The sequence below is a fragment of the Chiloscyllium plagiosum genome, chromosome 36 (genome assembly GCF_004010195.1).
Source record: "Chiloscyllium plagiosum isolate BGI_BamShark_2017 chromosome 36, ASM401019v2, whole genome shotgun sequence".
Taxonomy (NCBI): Eukaryota; Metazoa; Chordata; class Chondrichthyes; order Orectolobiformes; family Hemiscylliidae; genus Chiloscyllium; species Chiloscyllium plagiosum.
In genome coordinates this window covers 18,796,760-18,810,570 of record NC_057745.1, presented here as the reverse complement: position 1 = coordinate 18,810,570, position 13,811 = coordinate 18,796,760, and the positions used below count along the sequence as shown (strand labels likewise).

At 41.4% G+C, this 13,811-nt stretch overlaps 1 protein-coding gene across 1 annotated transcript in view; it reads left to right on the top strand.

The window, feature by feature from the left end:
- Positions 1 to 7,912, top strand: part of LOC122541018 (myocardial zonula adherens protein-like) — a 60,343-nt gene extending 52,431 nt beyond the window's left edge. The window contains exons 10-14 of the mRNA XM_043677454.1: positions 363 to 457; positions 2,898 to 3,003; positions 4,001 to 4,084; positions 5,094 to 5,194; positions 5,605 to 7,912. Coding sequence (XP_043533389.1) covers positions 363 to 457; positions 2,898 to 3,003; positions 4,001 to 4,084; positions 5,094 to 5,194; positions 5,605 to 5,689 — 471 coding nt within the window. The 3' untranslated portion in view covers positions 5,690 to 7,912. The remainder of the gene's footprint in view (positions 1 to 362; positions 458 to 2,897; positions 3,004 to 4,000; positions 4,085 to 5,093; positions 5,195 to 5,604) is intronic.
- The last annotated feature ends 5,899 nt before the right edge of the window (positions 7,913 to 13,811 follow it).

The window sequence follows — 13,811 nt, the reverse complement described above, 5'->3', positions numbered from 1 at the left end:
CCTGCCAGTAGCAGTGGTGGACTCTCCCTCTTTATGGGCATTTAAGCGGGCATTGGATAGGCATATGGAGGATAGTGGGCTAGTGTAGGTTAGGTGGGCTTGGATCGGCGCAACATCGAGGGCCAAAGGGCCTGTACTGCGCTGTATTCTTCTATGTTCAATGTTCTATGTTCTATCTACTATAACACCATAGATGTAGGGAACCAATAATGGCATCAATCTTTAAATATAAATGAGTGAACTATTCAGCAGCTCAGTTACATTCGATTTTATTAAAATATGGCTACATGTGTTGTGGTACTGTTGTTTGCCTTCAGTGTAATTGCCTATAATGGAGTAACTGAACTAAAGTTCTGTTGCAGGAGCGTCACCTCTTACAGCAGAGGCTACAACAACAAGAGAGGCAGCTCTGGCAGCTTCAACAGAGGGATGAAACAGATTCAGGAAACCTCAGAAGGTACCTTTAAATGATATTTAGTACTATATACTGTTCATGGATGTGCAGTATATTCTCACAACATAATTATATCTAGTTTTTATATTAAAAAGAAGACCATTTATTTACACATTTCATTGTCTAAATAAGTTGTGAAATCCTAATCCATTACTATTGATGTACAGCCACTCGAGACACAAGTCCCACTGAAGAGCACCTTTTCATACATTGTGCTTACTCTCTTATTGCTATGTGGGCATCACTGTCAAGGCTGTCACTAAATTGCCCTTGAATTGATTGGTTTTTGGGCCATTTTTTGAGAGCATTGAAGATTCATCCACATTGCTGTAGATCTGGAGTCTTGTGTAGATCTGACCAGGTAAGGATGACAAATTTTCTTTCCAAAACTCAATAACAGTCACCATTGCTAAGTCAAGCCTTATGTTCCAGAATTAATTTAACTTCCACCAAATGTTACGTTGGGATTTGAACCTGTGTTGCACAACATGGGTCTGGGCTTCTAGATTATTAGTCCAATGATTATTGTTCCAACATACTGTTATTCTACACTGATATAATGTTGAAGAATGAAGTAAATATGATATATTGAGTAAGTATAGAACAGAAGGGGTTTGGATTCCGGTGTGGAAGGCATAGGAACATCGAAAACAAGAGCAGGAGTAGGCCATTTGGCCCTTCAAATGTGCTCCGCCATTCAGTGTGATCATGGTTGGTCATCCAACTGCTTTCTCCCCACACCCTTTGATCCCCCTAGACTTAAGAACTATATCTATTTGAGAACCATAACCATTTTCAATAGCAGAGAATTCTACAGGCTTACCACTCTCTGGGTGAAGAAATTTCTCCTCACTTCAGTCCTAAATTTAGTATCTTGTGTCTTTAAACTGTGTTTCCTGCCTGTGATTATTGGATTTGAATTTACCTTACTATCAACAGGAGTTCTAGAAAGAGTGAATTTGTTTTAAAGGAGCATATTGCATCTTTAAGACTTTCCAAAGTGCTTCACAACCTTTTCCAACTTTTGGAAAAGCAGTCACTGTTGTTGTGTTCATAAATGAGGCAGCCAAAATGCCCACAAACATGCTGTGTCATCCACAACCAGTTGTTTGCTTGTGTTGGTGTTTACTAAGAAGAATATTGGATGAGATTCTGATGATTAGTTTCTTTTCTCTGGATAGCACAATCCAAGTATTTACTGCTCGCTTAGCAGGCAGGTTGGGGTGGATTGTGCGGAAGGGAGGAGGCTATTGCCATTGACATGGTATCTCAACCCAGTTCTCAGTAAACACTGGGTTTTGGCTGGTCATAGCTTGGCACTAGTTGGCAGACAAAATGACAGACACCATGAAATGGAAAGATAAATTGACTGGAAATGTTCCCTTCTAATATTGAAGTACTCGTTAATAGAGCAGAGTAACAAAGAACCTAATCTTCTAAGACGGGGTGGTGTTGGCTGATAAAATGGACATATGCAGCATTTTCTGGTACCTGGATGAATACAAAATATTTTAAAAAAGGTATCAGCATGTTGACACTATGTGTTTGGAGTTCCTGGAATGATAAAAAAATTTCTAACTGTGTTAGAGATTTAGATAGTTATGTCACTTCCAGAGATCCTAATAAATTCCAAGGAATAGAAATATTCCCGAGGGAATTAAAACAATTCCAAGGAAAAACTGTTTCTCTTGCAGGAGCACTGTATCCCTCAGTGAAACATAGTCTCTCTCTCTCACTCTCTCTCTCATCAATTTGCTCCCCCTCTCTCGGATAACCACTCGCTCGCTTTCTCAAGAGAACAAAATATCTCTATTGATGGAACGCAGGCCCTCTCTCAGAAAGATAATCTCTCTCTCTCTCATATTCAAACACAATCTCTCTACCCCTTTCTATAAAGCGTGTACAATCTCTCTGTGTCTCTTTTAGAAACACAGTTTGTGTCTTTCTCTTGAGTGATCACAACCTCACTCTCGAGGAAAACAATCTTTCATCTCCTGGGGGAATTGTCTTTCTTTTTCTTGAGGAAGCACAGCCATATTGAGGGAACAAAGGTTTCCCCCCCCCCCCTCTCTCTAGAAGGAACTGTTTCTCTTTCTCTCTAAAGTGCAGTAACTCTCCCTCTCTCTTTCCCTCTATCCGGGGAGGGTTGGCAAGCTCCCTATCACCAATGACACCCCTGACAATACAAAGCCTTCGAATGAATACAGCCCTGTCCTCTGAGAACGCACTCCCTCGAAGGCTCTTGCACCTTGCTCCAATTATTTAATTGGCCTTTTGCCTATTGAGGTTTGCTATTGGCAATCAATCATCTTGCACTCACTCGTGTAACAGCGAGGAATGTGGGGGCAGAGCAGGGCTAGAGCCTCACCAGTGGACAGATTTATGGGCTTTTGGAATCGTTTGCATCGTTTGACATGGCTCTGTTAATCCCTGCCTGGGTCAGGTCCCAGAAACTGGAGGAGGAAGCTGCCAGTCTGAGGGAAAGAATTCAGCACCTGGACAACATGGTACACTGTCAACAGAGAAAAGTCAAGCAAATGATTGAAGAGGTGAGAAAAGGACAACTGTTTATCAGTTTGAATAATTGCTGCATCACTGCTTTCTTTAAACACTCACTTACATTATATATCCATAATATGTATTAACTCAACCTATAAAAATAAACTGTATAAACAATTTAATGATAGAGTGAATTGTTTGTTAATGTTTCCATCATAACATTATTTGCAAAACATTTTACATTTTAACTGTAAAAGTTCTAGGACAATCTGAATTATACAGAATGAAAGCCTCATTATTTTTATCACAAATCATTAAGTAGCTGAGGGGAGAGCTTATATATTAAACAAACTGGAGCCTGTGGTCTCAAATATGTCAAATTAAAAGGATTGACTTCTGTGTTGCTTTTTTCAAAACAAATAATTTATTTCTGAGGAAATCTTGATCACAATGCAATCGCCAAAACAATGAATTATTTGAACTAATTATGAAATTGCAGCTCTACTCAGCAGCATGTTTTGTTTTACAAGTAAATTCGGGAAAAAATGGAATCCTTAGTTAGCCTGAGACTATTGTTTTTGCCAACTAGCTGTAAGGACGAGTCATGTTTCTGTGTCTTTAATGTTCCTGCTTCTTTATTGGGTCGATAAAGCCTGGCTATGCTTATTGCATTTACATCATCCCGTAAGTATTCAGTGGGTTCTGGCACTGCTCCAAGTCAGTTTTGGCATTCGATCTAAGAGCAAGCACAATTATTTTAATGAATAAAGCATTTTTGCACTTGTGCTTATGAATAGCTCTTGAGCATTCCTAGCTGGGATATGATACGAATCAATTGGAATGTTTGGCTTTCTCTGACAGCTCGCAGAGCTGCGCCCTCTACTGATTTAAATGTCTTTTCCTGAGACAGTTAAAAAATAGGCAGAACTCATTAGAATCCCAAATTACGCAAAGGGAATTAATTGGTAATTACATTCTCAGTGATAACACTATGTTAAGGTTCATATTTTTGTTATAAAGTTTTTTTCTTCTTCCTGTATCCTACAGATAGAAATCCTGAAGAGTAAAATTGAACAGAAAGATGTGACAATTGAGGACTTAATGGAAAGGATTTCATTTTTGGAAGCTGAGGTGCGGATTATATTTTTAAACACATTTCAAAGATAAAAAAACTCTTCTCGGCCTTACTAGGGGCTTGCCACCTTGCCATATCATTTGGAAAACAAAATCTCTTCATTAGGGGGTGGCACAGTGGCTCAGTGGTTAGCACTGCTGCCTCACAGCGCTGCCTCTGGAAACTGTCTGTGTGGAATTTACACGTTCTCCCCGTGTCTGCATGGGTTTCCTCCCACAGTCCAAAGATGTGCAGGTTAGGTGAATTGACCATGCTAAATTGTCTGTAGTGCTAGGTGCAGGGAAGTGGGTTGTTCTGTGGAGGGTCGGTGTGGACTTGTTGGGCCGAAGGGCCTGTTTCCTCACTGTAGGGAATCTAAAATCTAATCAACTGATTGGATGATCTTTGCTTAAATGGCTTTTTATCTGCCTCAGGTCTTCGTGTAATTAATAACTAAAGTCTTCAAAGTACTTTTTAAAATGCATTTTTATTGCTCCTTTGATGTTCCTCCTGGGTTGCTTGCAGCCATATCCCAGAGATAAATACTTAACGCCTGAAACCCCTAGAACAATCCTGGAGGATTGGGCACCTTGCCTTTGTGTCCATTGAATCATAGAATCATTATAGAATCCCTACAGTGTGGAGGTCCATCAAGTCTATACCAAACCGCTGAAGAGCATCACACCTAGACCCATCCCCTACCCTATAACTTTCCATTTCTCATGGCCAATCCACCTAACCTGCACATCTTTGGACTGTCGGAGGAAACTTGACCACCCAGAAAAAAGCCCACACAGACATATGGAGAAAGTGCAAACTCCAACAGACAGTCACCCAAAGATGGAATCTATCTCAACATAATTCAAATCAAGTCAAATTCACAAATAAGTGAACCATCATACAGGCTTACAAACTCACTATTGCAAAATCTTGCTTTAATAGGTTCTTGTTGAATTCTAATGTAAAATGTCCACACAAAATAAATGTTTCATTTTCTGATATGTTGGTGGTGCATTTAATCTGTAGAATAAAGAACTTCAGGACAAACTGGACTATATGATGTCTTTGGGTCAACATAAAACAGTGGAAACCAGTGAACAAGCAGTTTCATGTGATATTCCCCTCAGGTAAATATAGATTTTCCTATTACATTTTGTCATTATTTTAGAACCTAGTTTCATTGAGGAAACATTTTGTCTGGAAGAGAACACTGGTCTTTTCATGTGAGCAATGTGAACATGCTGTGACTTTGCAAAACTTGACAAAAAGTATGTTGAGGTCATTTAAGTATAAAACAAGTACAACCCTAAGTTAAAAGTGGTGCTTCTTGGAAATGCTTCCTCCTCCTATGCAAATATCTGAAAGCTGAATATTTAGATGTGCACTTGCAATGTGAAGACATACAAGGCAATGGGCCAAGTGCTGGATTAGAATAATGCGGTGGCTGACTTTGACTGGCCCCGACTCAATGGGTCAAAGAACTCTATGATTCTCTGACTCTGACTGACTTGTTCATCTCATTTTTGCTGGTACACAGGATTACTCCGGTAAAAGGCAAGCAACATGTGACCACTCCATATTTGAGGTTGATGGAATTAAGTGAACAGAGACAGACACACTGAATGTGTTGCCTTTTTACATTATCCATGTGAGTGGAGCTGCCCGACAGACACGCCTTTGGGCACTGAGGAGCTGGTGCTACTTTGAGCTGGTTCAACATGAATGTGATTTCTTTACCAGTAAAGTGCAATACCATTTAAATTAAAGGATAAAAAGCCTCTATACAAATCAATTAACTTCAGGCAGTCTCTATTTTACAAGTGAGTTAAGTAAAAGAAAAACAGTATTTATTATTGATGTATATATTTTGTATTATAATGTGTTATGCTTATTTAGGAACTGTGTTAATCTTATAAATATGTATAGAGAGAGCATGATATTTAATGAGAAAAAAGCATAAAATGATCTTACAAAATTATTCTCCAGATATTGATGTCCTATAAATATGTACAGATAAATAAAGGAAGTTAATGCCATGTAAGCTACTGCACATTGTCCAATACTACAATTAAATGTGATTATCACAGCTATGCCAGAGGACACTCCCCTCGTTCCTATTATAACTGAATATTATATAATATATGAGCTTACATTCTTCTTAGGGCCATGATATGTATGACTTATTGTGCTGAATTGTAATTTCTACTGAAATCTTTATTAATGGAATAGAAATGAATTAGGTCAATTTTGGGCCCAAGCAACGTCTTGAAAACTGGTTAATTTGAAATTTCATAATTTGCATTCTGTCCAACAGCAGGGTAAGCAGAGAGGAGGAACCTAGAAAGGAGCAAGAATGAAGTTTTGATGGTCCAAAATATTTCAAAATGCAGCTTTTGTGTAAATAGTTGAGTGACTGAGCCCTGAAATTCCTCCCTTCTTGGCTAGCAGCTCAATTTGCTGAAGCAGGGGATTTGGAGTTTAGGGAAGGGAATACACTGAGTGTCAAGCCTTTTTCTGCTTGTACTATATTCCACTGGATATAGGAAGAGACTGTTAACTGTAACGGAGGTTGGACCCATGACCAGCTGCCACCAACAGTAAATAGGTTACATTGATACCCCAAACTGGCATGTTACAGTTAAAATAGACATTTCTCAATTCAGATTATAACAGGCTGGCAGTTTTCTTCAGAATGGATCATGTAAAACAACACAGTTGTATCAGTTTTGGAAGAAACCAAATCCTGTGCATGTTATTCCAGTTTGTGTGCTGATGTCACACTGCATGCTTCATTGGTCTGATAGCAAATTCTACAGCTGTAGAACAGTTAATGAAAATAAGGAAATCTTTCCACCCTTCATGTTGTTATATTTTCCAAAAAACAGGTGGACTAGCTGTTAATGAAGGGTGGAAAACTCAACACATTTACATGTTGTATAGGCATCCATTTCATTGATGAACACATGCAGAAACTTCCCACCAAATTCCTGATGAATCAGTACTAATTAGGCAGCAAGAACAGGTGCACATTAAAATTTCCCACAAGCCGCTAATAAATCTGCATTAATTAACTGGTAGGAGTGAGGATAGATTCATTCAAAGCAGTGGCAGGAGTTGGACAGAGTTTTCTCATGAGATTTTTGATAACTTGGGGCCATCGAGTTGGGCCAATTTGCGAAACTACACTACAAACTTGCAAATGCTGCTCAGGATTTCAGATGCCGGTTGGGACCTTGGATCGCGAGGCTTTCTGGTCCCTGACTCCAGTCTGATGGCAACATGTATATGCAAGGCTATTTCCGGGCACAAGTGTTAGAACTGGGCAAGAGTTGTGTAAGTGAGGAAAAGAGAAGCAATCTGGGAGCCAGTCCCATTTAAGGGCAAGGAGCAGAAATGGCTGTAGGTGCTGTTTGTTAAGGTTATAGAGGATGAGGCCACAGCTGTGGTAAAGAAGGGCATCCACCTGATCACCTCACCCCCAGGTTTGATTAACCCTTCAGGCCATGCTGGGGGGTTTAACCACTTGCAGGAGCATTTCCAGTTCCTGCCATTTTTGGAGCACGATCTTCCAACTTTGTCTTGATCCGCACTATGTCTTTCTTGTCCAGTGATCCTCTGCAATTTGCTGCTGCTGCTCATTCCTCTTTCCTCCCACAGGCACCGAGGATTGTCTCACTTTCTGTCTTACTTGCTGGGGGCTGCTGTAAGCCTTTGGGCTGATGCTGACTATAGTCCCTACACTGGAGCCACCTCTTCCTTCATGTGGGTTACTAATGTCACATCAATCCTGAACCCCCATTCAGTCAAAGATCAGACAGTGCCTCTGGAGAGAGCTGGTAATGAGCTCAATCAGAGCCCTTCTAACATATGAGACAGGTTCCCTCTTCTACCTCCCCTGGGTAAGATTAATTTATAGGGGAAATTGAGGACTGCAGATGCTGGAGATCGGAGTTGAAGAGTGTGGTGCTGGAAAAACACAGAAGGTCAGGCAGCATCCAAGGAGCAGGAGAGTTGAAGTTTTGGGCATAAGCCCTTCATCAGGAATCAAAGTTAATTTATAACCTCATCTAAAGGAGCAGCTAGGTGATAGGATCACAATATATGGGAGATTCACATTCAGTTTGAAGGGAGGATGACCTCATGATGTTGTGGCAGTGTCCCTAATTCTGAGCCAGGAGGTCCAGATTCAAGTCCCACTTGCTCCAGAAGTGTGTGATAACATCACTGAACAGGTTGATTAGGAAATACATTCAGTTTGAAGAGAGAAGTGTGGGAATAAGATGAGTCTATTAAGTCTAACTAAAAGTAGCTATAAGGGTATGAAGGCAGAGGTGGACAAAGTAAACAATGAAACTAAATTTAATGATAGGGTAGTAGAGCTGCAGTATAAAATACCTTAGAAAACCCAAGCAAAGCTTCAGCCCTGTGAGAAAGAAAGTCTCTTTAAAAAGGATGCATTGATTGTGGCTAAATATGGAAGTATCGATTTGGGGGAGAAAAAAATTACAAATCTGCAAAGTTTAGTGTTGGGTCAGATTTTAAGAACCAGCAAAGAATGACTAAACCAAAATTAATGGGTGTAAGTAGAGGATGAGAGAAAGCTAGCTTGTAATATAGAAATAGTTGGAAGAGTTTCCAATAAGTATTTAGAAAGGAAAGGAATTACTAAAACTAGTTTTGGTCATCTAGAGAGATGCTGAAGAATTAATAATGGGAAACAAAGAAATGGCAAAAGTGTTGAGTAGATATTTTGTAATTTTTCCAACATAGAAGATTTAGAAATGTTTAGATAATACTTAAAAATCAAGGTGAAATGGAAAGACACAACAACCACTAACACCAGGGAATAGGCTGGACAAGCCATTAGACAGGACGTAAGAGCTGATAGTTTGAAAGTAACATATTAGCACAAAGGTTAGGTTAACAAACGGGAAGCAGTAAGTAATGATAAAGGATTTTTTGTTGGATTGGCAACCTGCATCCAATGGATTACCACAGGGACCAGTTCTCTGGCCTCAACTATTTTCATTCTGTATCAATGATCTGAATGAAGAGACCAAATCTATGGTGGCTAATTTTAGTGGTGTGCCTGGAAAGAGATATAGACAAATTAAATAAATGTGGAGAAAGTGAGGACTGCAGATGCTGGAGATCAGATCTCCAGCAATTCCCAGCAACACACTCTCGAGATTAAATAAATGTGCAAGTTTTGGCAGATGGGCTATAATACAGGAAAATGTGTGTACTTTCCTTTTTGTCAGGAGGAATGGAAAAGCAGTATAGAATTGAAATGGAGGGAGATAGCATTACCCAATGGTATAGAGAACTCTAGGTGTACTCTGTAAGTGAATCACAAGAAGTTGGTTATGCAGGTACAATAAGTTACTGTACAACTGGGAAGGCAAGGGGAATGTTGGTATTTGTTCCAAGGGGAATGAATGATAAAAAGAATGAGGGACTTCTTTGCAGGGAGACCACACCAAAAATACTGTGTACAATTGTGGTCTGCTTATTTGAAAAACAATTGGTTTGCATGAGGATAGGTTCGAAGAAAGCTCATTCTAGTTATTATGGGATTGAACAGATTGAGGCTAAACTTGTTATGGTTTTAACCCTTTTAACATTGAGATGAAGGGAAATCTTTTCTGGGGGTCACCAGACTGTGGAATTCTTTTTCCAGAAAACAATGATAGCTAGGTCATTGAATTTATTCAAGACAGAGTGAGGTAGATTTTTGATGGAGAAGGGAAGTTAAGGTTTATTGGTGCAGACTGGAAAATGGAGTTGAGACCACAATCAAATCAACCATGACCATCTTAAATAGTGGAGCAGGCTTGAAAGACCTACTCCTGTTTCCATGTCCAATATTCATAAGCTCCAATGCTCTTATGTGCTGGTCTTGCGTTAGAAAATTGGAACATTGACCCAGCAAGCAAATCTCCACAGCTAATCATCCCCAATCCCAGCCTCAGCATTGTGCCTTTTTGCTATTCTATAATAGACTGATCATTGTTTTGTTAGTGAAGGAAATTACATCACTTCAAACATCTAGATCAAATATGGTGGGTTCAATATAAAGTGTTCAAAGAAAGGAATTTGGTCCTGCTTTTTTTGAAGAAAGAAAATGGAAATTCCATGGACTTTTGAAAATAGAGTCAGGACTATCCCAGACCCAAAAGTATTGCTCCCAATTCCAACCAATCCCCCTTTCATCACCAGGGGAATGGGCATGCCAGAGTAACAATTTCATCATTTGGGACACTTCTCACTGAAACGAGAAGGGTGCAGAGAGACAGAAAATTTCACAACTTGAGAACGAAAATGCAGCCCTTTGTACCTATATTTTGTTCCATGTTTTGTAATGTTTGTAAATGTTTGTATCAAAAGCTAGTAACAGTTTTCATAAAGTATACAAACCAAAGATACAACTATGTAATAAAAAGCTGTTGGAATTTGAAAGCTATCTTCTCTAATATTTTAGTTTTCACATTTTGATAATGCCTTGTGTCAAAGTGTTGCTTTAATGTACTCTTATTCTAAATATAAGCACAATCTAATATCTTCTCATACAGTTGTCATTTTTGTTAGCACATATATGTTCACAAACAACAGGAATGTTCAATCAAAATGCACAGTAACCTTTTTTTTGTTTCATTGACTTGACATTTAGTTTTTATGAGCAACTCATGTTCAAAATGAAATGCAAATTCTCTCATTTTCAGCTTTAGCATTCATCATAACTTGTCAATGGTATGGCCAATGCATTCCAGAGGAGTTTTAATCTTCACTAATTAAGTTACGCTCATAATTCCATTTTGTATCTCACCAAAATTAACACAAAGATAAACCAAAAAAAACTTTAAACTTGGCCAAAAATCTGCTGAATCTCAAATCTAATTCATATGGACAGTACATTTACTGGAAGTTCCATAGTTTGCTGATGCAAGTAACAACCACCATCATTGTAGTACTATCCATTCTGATTTGTTATATTTTACCTGATCTCTTTGAATAAGTTAGTCACAATGTTGTTGTAAGATGTGGAACTTGCCTGTATTTCCTTGAAAGCTGGGCTGAGAGCTTCAGCTGAACTTATTCATTATTTAGAATTACAGCATTCACGTGTTATCTATGTGACAAACCTGGATCCATTCTAAAGGAATGGCTTTAAATCCAAACCTATAATAGCTTGTTTTTAATAGGGGGATAGTAGGTGCTTCCTTAATGTTAGATTAGGTCTCAGTGTCTAATCAGCTGATTATAGAATGTTAGCAATTATTGAAAGACCTTGCTGTTCCCATTAAAAGCAGAATGGTTACACAATGTCAATAGAGAAGATTTGAATAGTTTATAGGATCAAAGACTCCCTCGTTGAATTTTAGGTCTGTGAAGATATTCTCTCAGTGACATTGTAAGAAAATGCATCATGTGGTTTGATCCTGATTATTAGGACAATTTCCGTGGTCACACCACTTTATTCATTTGAAGGGGAGTAGAGCTAGCCTGTACCGTATTTTTTTGTTTCTTTGTATAAGCTCAAGGCTTACAAGCTTCTCTTGTGCCAGAAACATTCAGATATCTGAACAATGCCAGTGTTTTCAGAATAAAATGGAACACAACGTTTTGAGGAACTTTATAGCGCTGGCACTGAAGTGAGAGAATATGGAACCGACAATACTGCTGGCTGGGTACACTACAGATTGTACTGTTCTTCAATGTGCTTTTACTTGTTGGAATGACCATGAAGTTAAATTGAGTCTAAATCCTTGAAATTAATGCCACTGTAATTTATTTGGTTTTCCATATCCGCAAATCCACGGAGAGAACAAAGCCTGTCAATTCCATCAGCAAACTATGACTTGCAGGTGCCGGTGTTGGACTGAGGTGGATAAAGTTTAAAAATCACAAAACACCAGGTTATAATCCAACAGGTTTATTTGCAAGCACCAGCTTTTGGAGCACCGCTCCTTCAACAACCATCTGCGGGAGTGAGTTCCCAGGGTCTGCGGGAGTGAGTTCCCCGGGCCTGCGGGAGTGAGTTCCCCAGGCCTACAGAAGTGAGTTCCCAGGACCTGTGGGAGTGAGTTCCCAGGGTCTGCGGGAGTGAGTTCCCAGGATCTGTGGGAGTGAGTTCCCGGCTCTGCGGGAGTGAGTTCCCCGGGCCTGCGGGAGTGAGTTCCCCGGGCCTACGGAAGTGAGTTCCCAGGACCTGTGGGAGTGACTTCCCCGGGTCTGCGGGAGTGAGTTCCCAAGATCTGCAGGAGTGAGTTCCCAGGATCTGTGGGAGAGTTCCCCAGGTCTGTGGGAGTGAGTTCCCTGGGCCTACGGGAGTTAGTTCCCTGGGCCTGCGGAAGTGAGTTCCCAAGATCTGTGGGAGTGAGTTCCCCGGGCCTGCGGGAGTGATTTCCCAGGGTCTGTGGGAGTGAGTTCCCCGGGCCTGCGGGAGTGATTTCCCCGGGCCTGCGGGAGTGAGTTCCCAGGGTCTGCGGGAGTGAGTTCCCCGAGCCTGCGAGTGAGTTCCCCGGGCCTGCGGGAGTGAGGTACCAGGATCTGTGGGAGTGAGTTCCCCGGGCCTGCGGGAGTGATTTCCCAGGTTCTGTGGGAGTGAGTTCCCCGGGCCTGCGGGAGTGATTTCCCAGGGTCTGTGGGAGTGAGTTCCCAGGGTCTGCGGGAGTGAGTTCCCCGAGCCTGCGGGAGTGAGTTCCCAGGGCCTACGGGAGTGAGTTCCCAGGGTCTGTGGGAGTGAGTTCCCAGGGTCTGTGGGAGTGAGTTCCTAGGGTCTGCGGGAGTTAGTTCCCCGGGCCTGCAGGAGTGAGTTCCCCGGGCCTGCGGGAGTGAGGTACCAGGGTCTGTGGGAGTGAGTTCCCCGGGCCTGCGGGAGTGAGGTACCAGAGTCTGTGGGAATGAGTTCCCCAGGCCTGCGGGAGTGGAGAGTGAGTTCCCCAGGCCTGCGGGAGTGAGGTACCAGAGTCTGTGGGAGTGAGTTCCCCAGGCCTGCGGGAGTGAGGTACCAGAGTCTGTGGGAGTGAGTTCCCAGGGTCTGTGGGAGTGAGTTCCCAGGGTCTGCGGGAGTGAGTTCCCCGGGCCTGCGGGAGTGAGTTCCCAGGGCCTACGGGAGTGAGTTCCTAGGGTCTGTGGGAGTAAGTTCCCAGGGTCTGTGGGAGTGAGTTCCTAGGGTCTGCGGGAGTTAGTTCCCCGGGCCTGCAGGAGTAAGTTTCCCGGGCCTGCGGGAGTGAGGTACCAGGGTCTGTGGGAGTGAGTTCCCCAGGTCTGCGGGAGTGAGGTACCAGAGTCTGTGGGAGTGAGTTCCCCAGGCCTGCGGGAGTGAGGTACCAGAGTCTGTGGGAGTGAGTTCCCTAGGCCTGCGGGAGTGAGGTACCAGAGTCTGTGGGAGTGAGTTCCCCGATCGAATGTCTCGATCTCTCCAGCGTCTCTTCATAATTGTGATCAATCTGATTTTATCAGCAGGCTGAGCTTGAATACTTAAAGTTCTAGGGGTTCCTGAAGTTACCAGATTTCTTGTTATTATTTCAGCATTTATATTTCACGGTAATTCACATTTTTTGTACACTGGATTTAAAGAACAAAGGATCTGTTCAATAACTGAATGCGTCAATCAGAAATTCTGATCATGTGTAATTGTTTGTAATCAATATTAGGTAGCTAAGTCTATATGCAAAACAATTTGAAAAGTGCTGAACTATTCAACCACGGTGAGCATCATTTTAATCTCAGTCAGTGTCC